This window comes from Mandrillus leucophaeus, unplaced genomic scaffold (assembly GCF_000951045.1).
Source record: "Mandrillus leucophaeus isolate KB7577 unplaced genomic scaffold, Mleu.le_1.0 Scaffold920, whole genome shotgun sequence".
NCBI classification, from domain to species: Eukaryota; Metazoa; Chordata; class Mammalia; order Primates; family Cercopithecidae; genus Mandrillus; species Mandrillus leucophaeus.
In genome coordinates this window covers 138,211-157,595 of record NW_012110031.1, presented here as the reverse complement: position 1 = coordinate 157,595, position 19,385 = coordinate 138,211, and the positions used below count along the sequence as shown (strand labels likewise).

The 19,385-nt window shown below is 44.1% G+C and overlaps 1 protein-coding gene across 1 annotated transcript in view; it reads right to left on the bottom strand.

Moving 5' to 3' along the window:
* The window catches only part of GALNT18 (polypeptide N-acetylgalactosaminyltransferase 18), a 200,998-nt gene that overhangs the window by 98,883 nt on the left and 82,730 nt on the right, over positions 1 to 19,385 (bottom strand). Inside the window, exons 5-7 of the mRNA XM_011969938.1 lie at positions 13,218 to 13,401; positions 11,332 to 11,529; positions 6,635 to 6,749 (exon numbers count right to left, since the gene is read on the bottom strand). Coding sequence (XP_011825328.1) covers positions 6,635 to 6,749; positions 11,332 to 11,529; positions 13,218 to 13,401 — 497 coding nt within the window. The remainder of the gene's footprint in view (positions 1 to 6,634; positions 6,750 to 11,331; positions 11,530 to 13,217; positions 13,402 to 19,385) is intronic.

Here is a 19,385-nt window from a genome sequence, read left to right as displayed (position 1 = left end):
GAAAACCAAACACCGCATGTTCTCACTCATAGGTGGGAATTGAACAATGAGATCACTTGGACACAGGAAGGGGAACATCACACACCGGGTCCTATTGTGGGGAGGGGGTCGGGGGAGGGATAGCATTAGGAGATATACCTAATGTAAATGATGAGTTAATGGGTGCAGCACACCAAATGGTACATGTATACATATGTGAACAAACCTGCACGTTGTGCACATGTACCCCAGAACTTAAAGTATAATAAAAAGAAAAAAAAAAAAAGGAGATCCAAGCTGCTGTGCTGCTGGACACCTGTTACCTATTCTGTAGTCTTTAGGTTCAAATAATTTGCATAAATTTGGAATATTTTTGTTCCTTGAAAGTTTGGCAGCATTTGATGGTAAACTATCACATCCTAATTTTCATTTTTCAGAATATTTTAAACCACTAATTTAATTGCATCAATGGCTATAGGATAAATTTGTTTTTTAACAATTTCTTTGTGTCAGTTTTAGGAAGGCATACGTTTCTATAAATTTGTGCTTTTCATTCAAGTTTTCAAATTTTGGCATAAACTTGTTCATAATATACTCTTATCTTTTGAGTGTATATTGTCTGTAGAAATGTCCCCTTTTCCATTCCCATTGTTGTTTATTTGTTCTTTCTTGATAAAGATTTGTCAATTTGATTAGTATTTTCAAAGAACCAAGCTTTGGCTTTATTAGTCTATTTCATTAGTTTCTGTTCTTTATTATTGTCATCTACTGTTGTTATTCTGATATTTTTCTAATGGCTTATATTGTGTTCTTAGCTCATTAACTTTTAACTTTTCTTTTTGCATAAAAGATGCTATACAATTTCTCTTAATATTATTTTAGCTATATTTCATGTAATGTAATATGTAGTATATTTATCACTCAGTTCAAAATATTTTCAAATGTTCAGTATAATTTATTATTTGACCTATAAATTATTTAGAAGTGTGTTTCACAATATGTAAAAATATGACTTTTGTCTATAATTTTTGGTTGTGAATTTCTAAATTAATTATATTGTGGTCAGATAACATGTTTTATACGATGCTGATCCCTTAAAATTCGTTGACTCTTGTTTTATACCTTAGTATGTGGTCAACTTTCATAAATATTCCATGAGTTCTTGGGAAAGAAAGTGTGTTCAGCAGCTGTTATACGCAGTGTTCTATATGTGCCCATTAGCTTCAAACTGTTAATTGTGGTGGTCTATCAATTACTTGGGAAAACTTATTAACATTCTCAACTACGTTAGTGGAGCTGTCAATGTATCCTTGTAATTCTGTCAGTTTTTCCTTATGTAAATTAAGGTTGTGCAATTAGGTGAATAAAAGTTTATAAATGTTATATATTCCTAATGAATTGTACATTTAACATTTTGTAGAAATAGTCTTTACTTACACTAAAGCATATTGTAACAGTCTTTCTTTTCTAATGTTAATTTAACCACTGCAAGTTTCTTTTGATTGACATCTGCCTGTTATGACTTTTTTATCCTTTTAGATTTCAACATTTCTGAATTATGTTTCGGACATATTTCTTATAAATAGCTATTAAAAAGTTAAATCTACTCTAAAATTACTTGTCTTCTACTTTGTCCATGTACCATATTTACTAACATATTTGGGGTTTTTCAATCATCTTATTGTATGCTTTTTCTTTGCATGATCTATATTTCTACTTCTCTCTTGTATAACACTTTTACACTTTATTTTTCTTCTATTACTTTGGAAGTTATATTTTCTATTTTTATGATTTTTATGACTTTCCTGGAAATTTTAACATATTTACTTAAGTTACCAAAATTTAAACAATATTCTTTCCATCCTCATTAACAATGTAGGTATTTTAGAACATCTTGAGTCCAATCACTCCCTCCTAAGCTATATGCTATTGTCATCATATATTATAGTTTTAATAACTCCACAAGACACTACCCTGTATTATTTGTCATCAATATTTCTTTATATTTCCTCATACCACTTTTTGAGGCTACTCATCTTCTTTTGTCTCAGACTTCCTTCTGGGATCTTTTTTCTTAAGCCTGAAGTGTATCATTCATAACTTATTTTCTTGAGTTCTTGTTAATGACAAACTCTATCAGTTTTTGTGTATCTGAAGATGACTTTATTTTACCCTAGTTTTTGAAGGATGTTTTAATTGGGCATACACTTATACGTTGACAATTATTTTCTCTCAGTGTAAGGAAGACATATCATAGTCTTCTGGGTCCCACTGTTACAGTTGAAAAGTCAGCTGTTATTCTAATTATTATTGACTTAGGTCATCTATCTTTTCTCTTTGACTGCTATCAGATCTTTTATTTGTCTTTGATATTCTGTAGTTCCTCTGTGGTATATCTAAATGGGGATATCTTTATGTTTACCTCACTTTGGATGGCATGACTTCTTAAATCTGAGGATTGGTGTCTTTTATCAGTTTGGGAAAATTTTAAGCCCTCATTTATTTAAATATGGCTTTTGCCTAACCCTCCATACTGTTTTCTCAGTATAGAATAGAAATCCTCTCTGGAGAAAAGGATCATCTCTGCTTGGAATTTTAAGATATTAAATCCACAATTTCAATTCTACATGTCTTTTAATATTTTTTCACAATTTTTTCTGGGTCTCTTGGGCTCATTTTGAATGATTTCTTTAGATCTATTTTCCAGTTTCTTAATTTTATTCCTTTAATAGTATTCACATAGCTATTCTGCCCATCTGTTGAACTTTTAATTGCCATTTTTACATTTTTCATGTTTGAAATTCCATTTTTATCCTACTATGACTGATTATTTTTATAGTATCTTGCTCCTTATTCATATTTTCAATCTCTTATTTTCCTAAGTGTATGATATAACCTAGTTTATATTCCGTGTCTGATGGATTCAAAAGTTGGAGACTTCGTGGGTCAGGTTTGGCTTTCCACTGATATTGCTGCTGTTTCCTCTTGTTACTTTCTTTTTCCCTTGTCTGTTTTGTGATGTTTTTAAAACTGTAAATTCATATTCCTTAAAACTCTCCCTGTGGGAATTGTGTGGCCTGGGTTAAAAGGCTTTTTCTCCAGAGAGGATTTCTATTTTATACTGAGAAAACAGGCCTTTGGAGTCCCAGCTTTACGGGAAGTAAGGCAAGCCTTTGGCTTTCTGTTCTCTGTATTCTATGAAGCCGAGAAAACACAAACTTAAATGTCACCAGGTTCTCCATATAGAATAGCCTCAACCTTTCTCCAGGTTCCTACTTCGGCTTACTTTTTTGGTCCCTGTGTTGGTTTCCCAGGGCTCTTATAACAAAGTATCACAATCTGGATCACCTAAAACAGCATAAATTTATTCTCTCACAGCTCTGGAGGCCAGAAGTCTGAAATCAACATATTGACTGGGCTGTGTTCCCTCCCAACCCTCTAGGGAAGGATCCTTCTTTGCCTGTTCCAGCTTTCGATAGCCCCAGGTGTTCCTGAGCTTTTGACATCATAACTCCAATGTCTACCTCCACCTTCACATGGTGGTCTTTCCTTTGTGTTTGCCTGTGACTAAATTTTCCTCTTCTTATAAGGACATCATCAGTCCTGTTGGATTAGGGTCCATCCTAATCCAGCACAATTTTATCTTAACTTGATTACATCTGCAAGGACCCCGTTTCCAAATGAGATCACTTTCACAGGAGGTTAGGACACATTGGGGCTGGGGGCACTGAATTCAAACCATAACAGTCTCCAACAATTTCAATCCCTTGCCAGCCCTTAAATGTTTTCTTATGCATTCTAGCACTTTTACAGTTATCATTTATATAATCTTTCTGTTTTCTATTCAATGTCAGCTCTTATTTTTCACTCATTTCCCTATGCTTGGCCACAGCAGCTCCTTCCTTTTTCTCATTGTGGTGCAGACTTACAAATCAGAAAAAAAACAAAACAAAACAAAACAAAAAACAGAGCACAAAGTAAGAGTAAGACTTTAAACAGGGACTCAGTAGAATAAAGTAGAAGATAATAACTGCATGGATGTTGCAATATCTTTTTTAAGATGGTGCTCAAAGTACTTTTATCCCTAGATCACTGTGGTATATCTGTCTAGTCCTCAAATCATAAAGATCTAGGGCTGAATCCTTTCTCTACCTCTTACAAGGTACGTGACCTTGAGATATACATAAGCTCCTAATTTCACAGTATCATCTGGAAAAAAACCCACTATTACAATAATAGTCTTTTTAGGGTGTTTTGTGGATGGATGACGTAAGTGCCAATATAACCCATGGCACAAAGCAGGCATTTAGTAGTTGCACAAACAACTTTCTTTCTGTGTTCCAGATAGGTAAGGACTTTGAATAATTTGCCTCTGCTTAAGCGAAGGGTGAAAAGTGATGTCTTTCATATTGATACACAATCCTATGGTGTAATTAGGGCAGGTGTGCTACTTTATAGAGGAAACTGAACCATGGGAAAGTTAACTCATCAAACATGAAAGAAAGACAAATAATAATAACCATACAAAAGAAGAAAATCTGTTTTGCTGATGATCAGTGGTTCTGTAACCCTTAAAGGATGAACTGAAATTCAAATGAAGTCATCCCTCCCATTTGTACTCAGTTTTTCCAGCTAACAGCTTGTTGGTTCTCTGCTTTAAATGCTACCCTTTCTTCAACTCCAATGACACTTCATCTCTGTCAACTGAGAGGGAAGAGATGGAGGAAAAAAAAAACCCACAAAAAAACCAGATATCATTGTAAACTGTATTTTAAACTCTGTACACGAAATCACTCAGAGACATTTTAACTTGTATTTGAGAGCCTCACCCAGGCCCACACTCCAGAATAGCTTTATAACTTTATAATCTAAGGAAGGAAAAGCCAGAAATCTGCACTCTGTGATTGACTCACACACATGTTGGAAGCAGAGTTCACAAATCTAATTCCTTTCTCCAATCCTGCACATTTTTACCCAGAGAACACAAGTGAATGGAGGCGGTCCAGCCCACTCAGAGAATTCCTGACAGCAGCTCCTCGTGAAAAATACTATGTTTGGGGTGAGCATCTATCCAGGAGCAGTGCTGAAATAAGATGGCGAGGACGCAAATGGAGAATAAATGGCTGATGTAGAGAGAGCTGCTGAAACGAGGGTGATTATGCAGGGGCTGTCCTCTATGAATACATTAGCTCCCCAATAAGTCCATGCATTTTGACTGCTTCCAAAGCAATTTCTCAGGGTTTCAGTGAATACAGGTGTCTGGAAGTGGTTTCTAAGCTCAGCTTCAGACAGGCTGTTCATGTCGCCAGTCCTCAAAGCCCTAGCATTAAGTCTGGGTGGTGAGTCGGGCCCCACACAGTGCCTGTCACGTCATTGCAGGCATCCTAAGATGCTCCTTGTGGGTGCCCAATCTCCCCTTCAGGTCAGGGGCAAGGACTGTTGCCTGCCTGGTGGGGTGGAAGGTTGAAGGAGGTTAGAGGTTAGAGGAGGGTGCATCCACGCTACAGTCCTTCAGTGGGAATTGAGTATCAAGAATTGGAGACATCAGATGCAGACACTAAGGCCAAAGGTGCCAGAGTAGGGCCAGTAGGTGGAACCAGGCAGATGAGGTCTGCACGGATGTGTGAACAGGTTGGCAGTGAGGTGGAGCATCTTAGATAATCCCTATGGACACCAGTAGGCACAGGGTTCTTTCCAAGCATCGGCAAGCCTGGAGCGTGTGGGGGTGGCTGACTGCTGCGAGTTCCCCATGGAGAAGACAGTGGGGGCCATCATGGGGAGGACACCCTGCAGTTCCAATACTGGGTCTGCCAAGGACAATCCCTGGCCATAGAGGTGGGCAGGCTTCCTTCCAGGACAAGATCCTTCATTGTATCCATCATCGCATTCCTGCCTAACACCAGGGGACCTAACAGGAACCTCAGATAGGAAAGCGGGCTTCATCGTAGATTTATGTTTTCATTAGCCAAGGGGAAAGAGCCAGAGAGCCTAGGAAATGTTCCCGTAGGATGAGAAATAACATAGAGCCTCTTGGGGATCCATGCCATGAGCTGATTGTTGGAAAAAACCCTGTACTTTGGGGCAGGAGAATGGCATGAGGCAGGAATGGGCTGTGTGTCTGGCTAGCGCCTGGGGTCAGAAAGCAGCCTGCAGTGAGCCTGACTTCATCTTGCTGTTTATACACCCTGGGTTTATTTCCCTGGGCTCTCCCTTAACAAAGTGTTCGGGAATGTTCTATGGCCACTGTGGAGAAGACAGAGAGTGTCAGAGTGAGAAATCCCAAGGGAGCTGACTCAGGGTCACTCTTGTCCAGCCACCCTCGATGCCTGTTATTGCTTCCTGGAGCACACCTCTGCTTACTCCGACAGACCCTCAGTTTGATTTTAAAAGAGGCTGTTCCCTTGAGTTGGCAGCTCAACCTCTCCCATGCTCCCTCCCCCAGCCAAGCAGGTTCTGAAGTCCTCTTCTTCCTGAAAAGTCAAGAGGCTCCACCCTGTGTCTTCCCAATCCCAATCACACACATGTGGACCAGGGTTCAGGACTGGACGTTCTGAATCAGTCTGTAACCCTCAACCTTAAACCCCATTTCTCCACCCCAGACTCATTACCCTGGTGGGAGCTGAGCCGAGCCCTTTGAGTGAGAAACTCCACTCACCCTGATCCCGAGCTCCACATTCTCGCCTCCGTAGACTTCCATGCCTTCGTCTAGCAGGCCAATCTCCTGGAAGTACTGCCGGTCCACAATGAAGCAGCCAATGAGGGCGGGGCTCCTGCAGGGGCAGGGGAGATGGGCCAGTGGTGAGCAGAGAGGCTGTCTGGTGTGGCTGTCTGAGGAGTAAGAGCAGTAAGTCCTTACTGTCAGGAGGATCTGGGGCTCTTCCTTCCTCTGCTGCCAAAGCCAGTGTGAGGCTTGTTCCTGGAGTGGTCCCTGGGTCTGGCCTCACCCAACCACTCCAGAAAGGCTGTTTCCTCCGGGCAGTGGGCAGACAGCTGCCATCCTGGGATCAGCTTTAGTGGGGGGGTGCTTGTGTGTGTGTTAGCTGTGAAAAGTGGTGCTCAGCCTGCCAGTCTAGGTTGACTGTATTTCTAGCTGCCCTGACCCTGACCTCTGCACAGTCAGTCTCTGTTCCTGCTTAGGAATGCATACCAGTTTTCCTATCCTTCCCCAACTTAGGATCTGTATGTCATCCTTGGTCCACTTAGAAAGATTAGCTGGCACCAGGTTGCAAAGGGCTTTGGGTAGCAGGGTAAAAAATTTGAATTTTATCTGCAGGTAAATAGGTGTCCATGAGGAATTTTAAGCAAGACAGTGGTGTGAGCAGATCTGTGTTTTTTAAAGAGAATAGTCAGGCAGCTGTGGGTGACTGACCAGAGGGGAAGGGGTGGGAATTGAGGGGCCCAGCTGGGAAGCTCATTGCTGTATCCAGGTGAAAAATGATGGAGAGCTGAGTCAGAGTATCAGGAACAGAGACAGGAATTGTTTGAAGACATATTTTGATGTAAAATCAGCAGAACTTCAAAACAGATGAACTACACAAGGGTGAGAAAGGGGGAGGAACCTGGATGCCATCTGGCTTTCTGGCTCGGGTGACAGTGGGTTGTGGGCCACTCATCAATACAGGGGCACAGGAGAAGAAGCTGGTTTCAAAAGAAAGAAGCTTTGGTGGTAGAAAAACTGACTTTAAGGTACCTGTGTGACACCAGGAGGAGATAGCCAACAGGCAGAGCTTAGGTACATGGCCTGAGTCTCTAATTCAACAGGGTTCTTAGGCTGGAACAACCTGCCAACAGCTATGGGGTCCAGGAGCTGGAAGGCTTTTCCTTCCTTGAGGGCTATGAGCTTGGGTCTCACCAGCTCTGTGCAGACACCCAGTGCAGCACCTCACAGAGAACGATTCACATGAGGTGAGTCAGCATGAGAGCACGGGGCTGCTTCTCTGTGAGAGCACTGCTTATGCAGTGATGTTGAATTGTTCTACTGTTTATTGCTATCATTTCTAGCCCTTGCCTGGCTGGACGACTTGGTGGGAATGGGGGAATAAAAGGAGAAATGAAGGCTCCTCAGGGATGAGAAAACTATCAGTCAGTCACATGTAAATGAACCCGTCTTTGAAAATGGAAACTTATCAAGGTGGAGAAAGGCGATTTTGCAGGCCATTTCCCTGGGGAATGTGGATACAGGAGGCTGCTCAGGCAGAGACTGGCACCCTGGAGCCACTGTTTCTCTTCCTTTCAAATCACTGCATTTTATTCTAAATGTCTTCACCCTCATAGACCTGCAGGCATCCTGGGAAGCTAATCTACCACTCCTAAAGCAGACTGAGACCCTGCTGTGGTGGAGGTAACAGAACCCAGGCCTTAGAGGTAATCTCTCTGGGAAAAATCACCCTTCTGAATGTGTGTCTCTAAGAGAAGTTCCCTAGCGTCTCCGAGCCTCCGATTCCATGTCTGTAACATAGGATCCATTCTAACCTCACACGGACTAAATTAAAACACTTGAAGCCTCTGGGACATAACTGGCACTCAAAAGGTCATTTAAAAAGGTAAAAAGATGCAATTGTGCACTAAGTCTAGAAGATCTCCTCTTTAAATATGTGATGATTCAGAAACATCAGGCTGGCAGAGTGGTGGGGTCGTGGCATTTGCCTCTGCATTCCTAAGTGTTGGATATGACAGGGCACGCTGGAAAAATGCTTTCAGGATACACAGTAAGGGACCTTCCTCAAACTGACAGTTCAAGCCAGGTAATGAACAGAATCTGAAACAGTTACTCTGAGATGAGCACAGGCCACCTCAGTGGTTAATTATTAACCGGCTAGGGTATTAAGTGGATTCTATCAGCGTGAAAGGGTTATTGATTTACACCTTGCCTCATTCCTGAAAGGATTAGAAATAGCTTATGAGAAAATTTAAAATACATAGAAAACCATAAATAGATAAATGTCTAGACAGACCTAAAGATTGCAACAAATTGGAATGCATGTGCAGACCAAGGTCCTCTCTCAATTGTTCTTAAAGTAGACATGAAAGTTTGCCTTTGAGTTTCCTGTTGGTCAAAGTGGAAAGAACATACATGGTCTTAGAAACAAAATGTACAGTTCTCATGTGAAAATGTCATATTAATTGATTCCCTGGGGACAGCAAGGCTTTCTCTGACTGGCAGTCAGTTTGAAAGAAATTTCTCACGTGGATTTTCTTAATGGGGTCACCTGGTGACTCAGGGAACAGCCATCGCAAAGACATCTCTTTAGAATACACTAGAAGATACTGCTGAGCTCTTTTTATGACCTATGCCACGTGTGGGCAGAGCACTAAAGTATAGCTTGAAAGCAAAGGGAGCTCGGATGGGCAAGATACATGTGTATAAATCACAGCTTTCTGTGGAGCTGTCTTCATCTGGGAATAAAACCAGGAATGTTCTTCCAAAAATCTTCCATAAAAGTTATTTCCCTCAACCAAGTTTTTGATACAAATTGAGTGATAGAAAATTTGAGGTTGAGATGACATGGTCTGGCAAGGACCTGGAATGCCGGCTTGCTGATTCAGACTGGACTGATACAGTTAGAGATGAGCAGAACAGAAACAGTTAATGTCAATGCAGTCTTCTGCAGGAACGCTCATTGCATGGGGGCATATTTCCCTTCAACAGCATTCATCAGGCCTAGGAGCAGAAAACAGCTACACCAGTTCTGAGCTCAACAGTGGACAATAGAGGGGTGAAAACTAGCCACTGAGTCTAGCTTCCGTGGGTGGATCTTGGCTCTACCGCCCAGAGCCTTTGGCAGGGCCGTTCTCCTCTCTCAGTCTTGCTCTCCTCATCTTGTAAAACAGGGATGAGACACGAGTGGTCAACAGGTTATAATGATGATCAAAGGAGCCAATGCATGTAAAAGACCCTTGTACATAGCAGAATCTCAGCAAATGTTTAACAACACAAAATTGTGGCAGGGGCCGAGCAGAGTAGGTAACAGGCAACTTCAGGAAAGTTAGGTGGTGTTTTCTTCTATTCCATGTTAAGTGTGAGTATATATTTTTTTCTTCTGGTGAGGAAAAATGTGATCTTAAGTAATAATGACTGACTTTCAATTAAATTTTTCATACCCTTTCTCCCTCATGTAATACAAAACAACATGAGCTTCTAATCTCTTTAACTCCAAAAACTGTGCCCTAGGCCACCTTCTGGTGCCTTCTGTTTTGTAACGGGCAGAACTTTGCAGGGAGCATAAAGACGCCCACTGTATCATCAATATAGACAGAAATAGGCTGGGCTCAGTGGCTCACGCCTGTAATCCCAGCACTTTGGGAGGCAGAAGTAGGTAGATCACGAGGTCAGGAGTTCAAGACCAGCCTGGCCAACATGGCGAAACCCTGTCTCTACTAAAAAATACAAAAATCAGCCAGGCACGGTGGCAGGTGCCTGTAATCCCAGCTACTTGAGAGGCTGAGGCAGGAGAATCACTTGAACTCAGGGTTGGGGGTGGGGCGTGGAGGCTTCAGTGAGCCGAGATCACGCCACTGTACTCCAGCCTGGGCGACAGAGTGAGACTCCGCTGCAAAAACAAAAACAAAAACCAACATAGACAGAAATAAAAACCAGTGGAGACAGCTGTTGGAGGCGTCCTGAACCTTAAAAGCTAAGACTGCGCAGGGCAGTCATTCATGAGTCCAGGAAGATGGCAGCAAAGGCAGGAAAGAACTTGGGACCTTTGAAATACAGTATGAAGTCACTTTTGTCTGAGTCTTACAGAATAACATTCAAATATCACCAAGGTATATGCTGTCCTGTGGGGTCTGGTCTTGCCTCTCAGCCCCTCCACCCTCACTACCTGGGGCTGCTGGCTGGCTTCCCACTTCTAGTCACTTCGAACCTTCTCTGTGTTCGTGAACTTTGCATATGGACGTCCATTCCCCAACCTAGCCATCTTCTACTCGCCTTCAAAAACAAGTGAAAATGCTATCCTCTGAAAAGCCTTTCTCCACTTTCAATGCAGTTTCTGCCTGCATGGTGGAATAATGTTCCTATTCCAACGATTTTGTCTGTCTTCACTAGACTCCAGGCTTTTGGGAGTGGGAACCAAATCTTCATCACTCTGGATCCCCAATCTGGAGCACAGTGCTTGGCGCCCAGACACAGTGATGCGTGGAAATGGGTCACTTTGAGGCTGTGAATGGATTCTGAGATCTTCAGAGCCCATGGCAGTGACTGAAGATCAGACTGCAGTTCCTTTCAACCCTGCCTACCCCTGTCATCCCCACGATGGGGCTCAAGTTGGAGAATAAGCATTGGGCCAGTAGGGGGTTCCTAGCCTGGAGGTCAAAGCAGAGAGACCCACAGGTAAAGATTTGCTTTACCTGATTGGGGCTGTGGAGTTCTCCAGCTTCCACCAGGCCTTGGGGGGATTTAGGTAGCGGCACCACAGTTCCCAGTCAAAGCCCTGGGCAGCCAGCGGGTACTCTTCTATTTCAAAGTTGTCATATTTGATGTTATCAAAGGACGGCGAGATGATCCGCTTCCGGTTCTCCTTGATGCGAGTGAGGACAGGTTCAGCCCTGGGCAGAGAGGAGACAGCCAGAGAGGGGGTAACCATTTCCAAGGTGGAAATATCCAGAGTAGCATCTCCCGAAGGTCCTTCCCCAGCAGAAAGAGGAAGGAAAGCCTGCCCATCTCCTCTGATGGAGAGGTGCACTGCCTTCTGGGAAGGAGCCCCTGTTCAACTTCCCGTTCCCTGAGGATTTCCCGGATGGCAAGAGGCTCCCCCACTCCATCAGCATATCCAGAGCTGAGCTGAGAGATTCTTATTCCAGCCAGCCTTGTTCCTGCTCACTTTCCCTTTCTCCATTAGAAAAAAAAAATCAAAACTTAAAAAAGAAGAAAGCGAAGAAAGAAATAGATCTGAGGGTCCAGAAGCAGCTTTCACCTTGTGCTTTGATTTTGCTAAAATTCTATGTATCAATCTGGAGGAAAAGACAGATGAGGATGGCAGAGACTAGGAGGTGAGAACAAACCTACATCCGCCAACCATGCGATGCTGCCTTGGAATGCCAGCTATGCCACATCCACCCCCCAGAAGGGTTCCCCAACCACCCAAGGAGGGGTGGGGCATTTGGGCTTTCCCAGGGAGCCGGGAAGCCCCTGCAGGCACCAGGCGAGTAATGTGTTTGCAGACAGGAATGATAAGCTTCTCATTAATAATACATTTGGTGTATAACTGTTTATTCAAATCAGCTTGAAATAGTAAGTGTCCCTCTCCTATCCTGGCCATAAATCCAAAGAAAATTCTGTTTAAATAGTCACAAATGGCAAGCAGGGACTTCAGCTATAAAAAAGGACTGTGTTGCAGCCTTAATTTGGGCCTGTTATGGCAGCATCCAGGCCAGGCTGCGTGCACGCCCTGCCTGCTGAAGTGTCCTCCTCTCCCACTCCCTGGAGGCAGAGGCTGGCACTGTGGAGTCTGGGGAGCAGAGCAGACCCCAGTGACAACAGGCATATTGATAAAAGGGTGGCCACCTACTTGCCCCAGCTACTCATGGTCATTGCCAGAGCCTGTGTCTCCCAGGCCCAGGCAAAGTTACACACAGCAGGTGGCACTGTGCCCTCCAGCCCCGCAGGGAGGTCTGCATCTGCCACTCTATTCCTGGCTGGTTGCAGCCACTGGGGCCTTCTGTCTGGTCCCTTTCCCCCAGCATCTGAGCGGCTCTGACCAGAGAAAGAAAGATTTTCTTAGACAGTTTCACCATAGGGAGAATCTGAGATTACGTGCTACCTCCGATCTGGGAGTGGGAAAGCCCGGGCTACCTGTGACAACATTAGGCAATCTTCCCCCACCTTTGCCCACTTGGTGTTGGCCTTGGCTGTGAGGCTGGGCTTCTGCCTCATGTTTGGCCCAGCTCTCCTTTCCTAGGCGTTGGAACCCTATCCTTAGCTGGGCACTCTCTGCTTTGCCCTTAGCATGTACCCTTTTCCCTGATGACTCTGCCAGCCAGAGTCACATGTGATGTCACCACGCCTATTAGGCACTGTGTGCTGACCCATTGACCCCTGGGTACCCCCTCCCCTCTACCACACTTCAAACTCTAAAGTTCCAGCCTTGTTGCCTGGCTCACTCACACACCCACATTTCACCTATTCCCAGAATTATCTCTTAGGCTATGACCAAGATCCCAGCATGCTTTGCACTATTGGAGTCGAAGCCCTAGATCCCACTGGGACTCCTCCTCCTCTCCCAAGGGGCACTTACCAGCCCACATTGAACTCCACGTGGGCATCAAAGAGTGCCACCACAGGGGCAGTGGCCGCCCTCCAGCCGCTGACCCTGGAGCGGATGAGGCCTTCCTGCTTGCTGTGACGCACGACTTTGATGAAGCCTGGCTTCTGGCTGTTCACCTTGTCCACATATTCGGTCAGCTTCTCCTTCAGTTCCTCTGTCAGGGAGAAAATGCAGACTTAGCATGGGAGGGAGGTCAGGAGGCAGAAGGGGCAATCACAGCAGTCACTCTTTTAGGGTGAACTGACCCCCAGAGAAAGGCTGGGGGGCCCATTCCCCTCCCTGTATCTTCTTCAGTGGTCCCCGCAGTGGCCAGCACCACTTAGTTTTGAAGGGAAACATAGAGGGGAATACAGTATTTCCTGAGGCTCAGCAATACACAGGGTCATATACACTGCACGCACGGTCTATTTAATCTTCACAACAAGCCAATGGGAAAATGGTAGCTCAAAAGAATTAGTCAAGTTCTCCAGCATCATGCAGCTTGTGAGTGGCACAGTCTACTTTCAAACCATGTCTTAGTGGTCTCCATCTCCATCGGTGCTCCTATAACCCCCAGGGGAAGCTCCCTCTGCCAAGACCCCAGCCCAGCATCCACTCTCTGCCTGGATCTCCATCTTTCTAGGAAGTGGATGGCCAGGAGCTGTGCCCATGTGAACAGCTGGTGTTGGTTTGCTCCCTGTGGTCCTGGGCCTGGCTAAGCATGTGATGCCTCTGCTTTTTCAGAACTGCAAACGAGGCCTGCAGCAACAGAAACAGGCCTCAGCAGCAGCCCCTGAACCCCTCAGCAAGAGAGGACACTGCAGCTGCATTCATTATGTTTTCCACAGCAGCTAAGGCAAGAGCCCAGGACAGCCCTTATAGTTGGTTGGACAGAATTCTAAAGTTCCTTTTGAACCAAGCATCCATCCCAAGGTGTGAATCCCCTCTGTCTGCCTGATGAGTGATCATCCAGCCCCTGCAGTAAAAGGGAAATCTACGCAATCCATTCCTTAGAGGGCCTCTTCAACTATTAGATGTTCTTCCTTCTTTTGACCTGAAATGCCAGGGTCCCTCAATCTTCCACTCATGAGTCCAATGGGACCTATTTTGGAGACACAGAAGACAGATCAAGTCCCTCTTTCCACATAACAACGCTTTAGAATTGAAACCCATTCTTAAGTCCTTGTTAAGGACTTCTCTAGGTCAAATAGCTTCAGTTCCTCCTTGTGTTTCCGCATATCTCACGATTTCAAATTCTCTAATCATGTTAAACTTCCCTCTAATTAAGTTAGTTTTTCTCGAACCCTTTCGTATTATGCAGAAGTTGACCTAATACTTCTAAAGTAAACTGGGCTATACAGAATAGAAGAAACAAATCACCTCCCTTAATCTAGAATCTGTTCCTATTAATATAATCTAAAGTCACAACAACTTTGATTACTTTTGTCTCAAATTAAGCTTACTGTTAACATATACTTACAAATTATTTTTACATGGTGCTACTAAGTCAGGCCTCCTCCATCCCATCTCTGTGGATGCAGGTGCATGTGCAAGTGCTTGTGTGTGTGTGCACATATGAGTGCCTGCTTTGAGTGATAACAAAGAATCTTATGTTTACTTTTATTTAATCAGCCTTTCTAAAGATTTCCACTGTTTCTTTGGATGTCAAAATGTTTTTGTCCCCCGATTTCATTACCCAGTGGTTTTCTAATCCAGCCCTTCCAGGTTTCCAGCTTCTGCAAAAGTGATGAGCATATGGCCTTTCTTGTCATTCAAGTAATCCTTTTAAACAGTGTGACTCCTGTCCTAAGCTAGGGCTGGTGGGGGCTGTCCTCATTCCAGCCTGGAGAAAACTTGACTGACTTCTGGGCTGCCACTGACATGCTTTATATCTCACTGCAGTCCATACGAAGATGACCTCAAGATCTCTGAATCTTGAGGTCTGCAGCTCCTGAAGAGGCCACTGTCCCACAAATGTCAGGACGTTGGCCATGGAGCAGCATAACTCAGTGTGTCTCACACTTACAAGGCCTTCAAGCACCGTTGCCAGGAGGCTTCTTAAAACATTTACTGTTTTATCACTTCCAAGGTCCATTCCTCATATATCCTTTTTGAAAAATTTAAATAGAGCTCATAAAGTCTGATATTTGGGTTTTTGATGGGGGCAGTTAAGTGCTGAGTGCACAGAATTTGGAGTGAGAACTGGGCTAGTACCAAATGGCCTGACATAAATTCCCACCCTTCCCCATGAGAGGGATACCTGTCCCCTTCTCTGCCTCCTCAACCCTCAGGTGAGGCTCCTGCCAATTGACTCCTGTCAATACCTGCTGTGACTAAGGTATTGATGGGAGGAGGCTGAGGACGATTGCTACCAAATGGTCTCCCATGAATTTCACCTCTCCAAATTCACATCCTTGTGTGGCCGCCTCACACACTGAGTCTGAGCTGGACTTTGACACAGCAAGACACAGCAGGAGGGACCCTGGGCAAGTTCCAGCCTTTTGCTTTTGCTCTCTTGCTGCCCTAACTAAGGAAACTCCAGCCAGGCTCCTCCCCAGCCCAGTCATTTAGGCCACCCCACAAAGGCCCCAGACAGGTGAGTGAGGCCCTCGTGGATCCTTCAGCCCCAGTTGGGCCACCAGCTGATTGCAACTGACCGGGAGAGCCATTGTGTAGAGCAGAGACAGGCTGCCCAGTGATCCCAGCCTTTATTGCAGGATTCCGGGCCAATGGATGGTGGTTGTTTCACACCATAACTTCTGGAATGGTTTGTTATACACAATGGCTATAATAAACATTGTCTATTGTTCTGGTCTGGTGCTGGGGTTAAAATAAGATTGTGAACTCCTGATGCACAGGAAATGCAGTCAGAGGAAGAATGAGCTTTGAGGGGTGGTAGCAAGAAATGAAAATCTTTGCTTCCTATAGGAGCTACTTGCCCCTTTGTACCTCTGAGCTCTGTCAACACTGAGCTGGAGTAAAGGCTTCTGGTGGACCAGATAGTAAAAAATTCCATCCCCAGTCAGATGCATCCCAAACATGTGCTGCTGATTAGAAGAGGGAATTCTCTTAGCCCCAACCAAACAACTGCTATCCAAAAAAGAAAACAAAGAAGAAAAAAAATGCCTTGAAATACCCTAGATGATACTGCCTCTGTCTTTGTAAAGTACCTTTACTTAATTAGGTTTTCATGTTTTCTTTCCATCTTTGTTAGGTGCCAAAGCAAGAAAGAACTATCTCAAAAGTACTTCTGCATTGACTGGAAAACTGTTTTCCAAGACACTGACCATTGTATACTATATATATTGACTATTAACTATTGTATATACACATAAACAAACACACATGCATGTTCACATATAATATCTCTCAGAACTTCTTAGCTCCAAAGATTGTGTTTTTGGAGTTGAACTTGTGTTTTTTCTTACATCCAAATACAAGTACCCAGCCCATCATATTTGCCTTCTTGCTAAGGTTGCCAGGAAGCTTAAAGACAAATATAATGACTAATCACAAAGATTTTATCAGGATTTTTGCTGCCCTATCTTTGCTAAACCTTTGATTTTCTGGTTCAAATTTAAAACCTGATTGACTTTTACCTTTTCTTCCCTATGCAAGCTATCTTTAATTGATTTTTAATTTCTATAAATAATATTTAATAAAGTGTCTTGGTGGGTTAGGACAGGAGCATAATTGTGGAAGGAAAAGGGAAGGTATATTTTGTGCTTGTTTTAATGTGTTGGAGAAAGAGGAGGCAGGGAGTCTGCTTGCTGTGATTCAGATCTAGAGTCAATGTGGAGCTGTCAATAGCCGATGTTGACAGAGAAATACAATTTGCACCCTGCATGGGGCCAGGTGTCATCCTGCTTATGTTGCTACTTCAGCGCTCTCCTACTGTCCACAAATCCCTGATCTCCTGACATCGGAGGGACCTCTGTAAACCAGCACTACCAGAAGCAGTGATGAAGCACCACTCACTCCTGGGAGGTCACAGGCCACTCTCCACATCCCCACAGGGAGCCTCCTCTCAGGGTCTGCTCAGGGCAGGCTGCTTGCCAGCTCTCATTTCTTCAGACTTAGATGCCAAGGAAACACGGGGGATTCACCAGTGTGGTCAAACAGAGCCCTTCTCCCCTCCTCATCTATCCCCTTCCACTGCTTCTATAAAAAGTGGTTGGCTCCACAACTACTAGCAGGCTGAGCCAGAAAGGTCTGGCATAGAGGCTGTTAATCTGATTTAAGCACTTAATGGGACACTCTGATCTCATGCATAAAGGAAACTAAAGGATCTGAAAGTTGATGCCTAATGGGGCTTTGCTCTTTGGAAGGCAGGTGCACAGGCATTTTGTAAAACTGCCTTCCTAGGCTTGCTGTAGAGAACTGGGCAGAGCTCCTCATCTCTCCCTCAAGGTTCAGATGAGCATTTCACACATCTTCTCTAGGTTTTGTGGACATAGAAATGAAGGGAGAGTTCACTCATTCATTCATTCATTCAACAAATATTGAGCACGTACAGATATGATTTGACTCTGTGTCCCCACTGAAATCTCATCTCGAATTGTAATCTCCACATGTCAAGGTGATTGCATCATGGGGGCAGTTTCCCCCACGCTGTTCTCATGATAGTGAGTGAGTTCTCATGAGATCTGATGGTTTTAAAGTGTGGCACTTCCCCTTGCACTCGCTCACACTTGCGCTCTCTCTCTCTCTCTCTCTCTCTCTCTGTCTCTCTCTCCTGCCACCTTGTGAAGAAGGTGACTGTTTCTCCTTCACCTTCTGCCATAATTGTAAGTTTCCTGAGGCCTCCCCAGCCCCCAGTCATGTGGAACTCTGAGTCAATTAAACGTCTTTTCTTTATAAATTGCCCAGTCCCAGGTAGTTTTTTATAGCAGTGTGAGAATAGACTAATACACTTACTGTTAGTCCTTTCATGGAATAATAATCTTTGGCATGCCTTGATCATACCTCAACAAGGTACTGATCTAGTTGCTGTGATTATAACTGTAAACAAGACAGTCTGCAATGGATGGAGTGTTTATTCATTCCCAAAATTGATTATGTTGAAATCCTAACCTCCAATGTTATGGTATTAGGAGATAGGGCCTCTGGGAGATTAATTAGGTCATGAGGGTGGAGCTATTATCTTAGCCTGTTTTGTAGTGCTATAACTAAGAATACCTGACACTGAGTACTTTACAAAGAGCAGAAATTTATTTCTTCACAGTTCTGGAGCCTGGGAAGCCCAAGATCAAGGTGCTAGCATTTGGTGTCTGGTAAGGGCCTTCTTGCTGTGTTCTCAAGTGGCAGCAGGCAGAGGGCAAGCTAGCCTAAAGCTTCAAGAATCATCTTTTTAAAAAGCCTTAATCTCATCAACAAGGAAGCAGCCCTCATGACCTACTCACCTCTGAAAAGGCCACACCTCTTACTACTTTCACACTGGTAACACCTAAATTTTGCAGGGGAAATACTTGAACCACAGCAGCCCTCATAAATGGGATTAGTGCATTTATAAAAGGGGCTCCAGGGAGCGCTCTTCTCCTCTTTCTGCCATGTGAGTATGCAATGAAATGTGAGCAGTCTGTGACCTGGAAGAGGGCCCTCAACAGGACCTGACCATGCCGGCACCCTGATCTCAGACCCCCAGCCTCTGAAACTGAGATAAAAAACGTCTGTTTTTATAAGCCGCTCAGTCTGTGGGACTTTGTTATAGCAGCTCAAACTAAGACACAGCCCTGATAGAATTTCCATGCTACTGGATGTCTAAAAGGCATGTGGTAGGAGAGACACAGGAATTGAGTATTGGTCCATTTGTGTAGCTATAAAGGAATACCTAAGGCTGGGTAATTTACAAAGAAAAGAGGTTTATTTGGCTCATGGTTCTGCAGGCTTTGTAAGAAGTATAGGGTCAGCACTCACTTCAGGTGAGGGCCTCAGGCTGCTTCCACTAACAGTGGAAGGGGAGGGGGAGCCAGGATGTGCAGAGATCACATGGTAAGCAAGGAGGCAAGAGAGAGTGGTGAGGCACCAGGCTGTTGATATCAGCTCTTATGGGAACCAGTAGAGGGAAAACTCACTCATTCTCCCCACCATCCCAGGGAGGGCATTAATCTAGTCATGAGGGATCCACTCCCATGACCCAAATGCCTATCATTAGGCCCA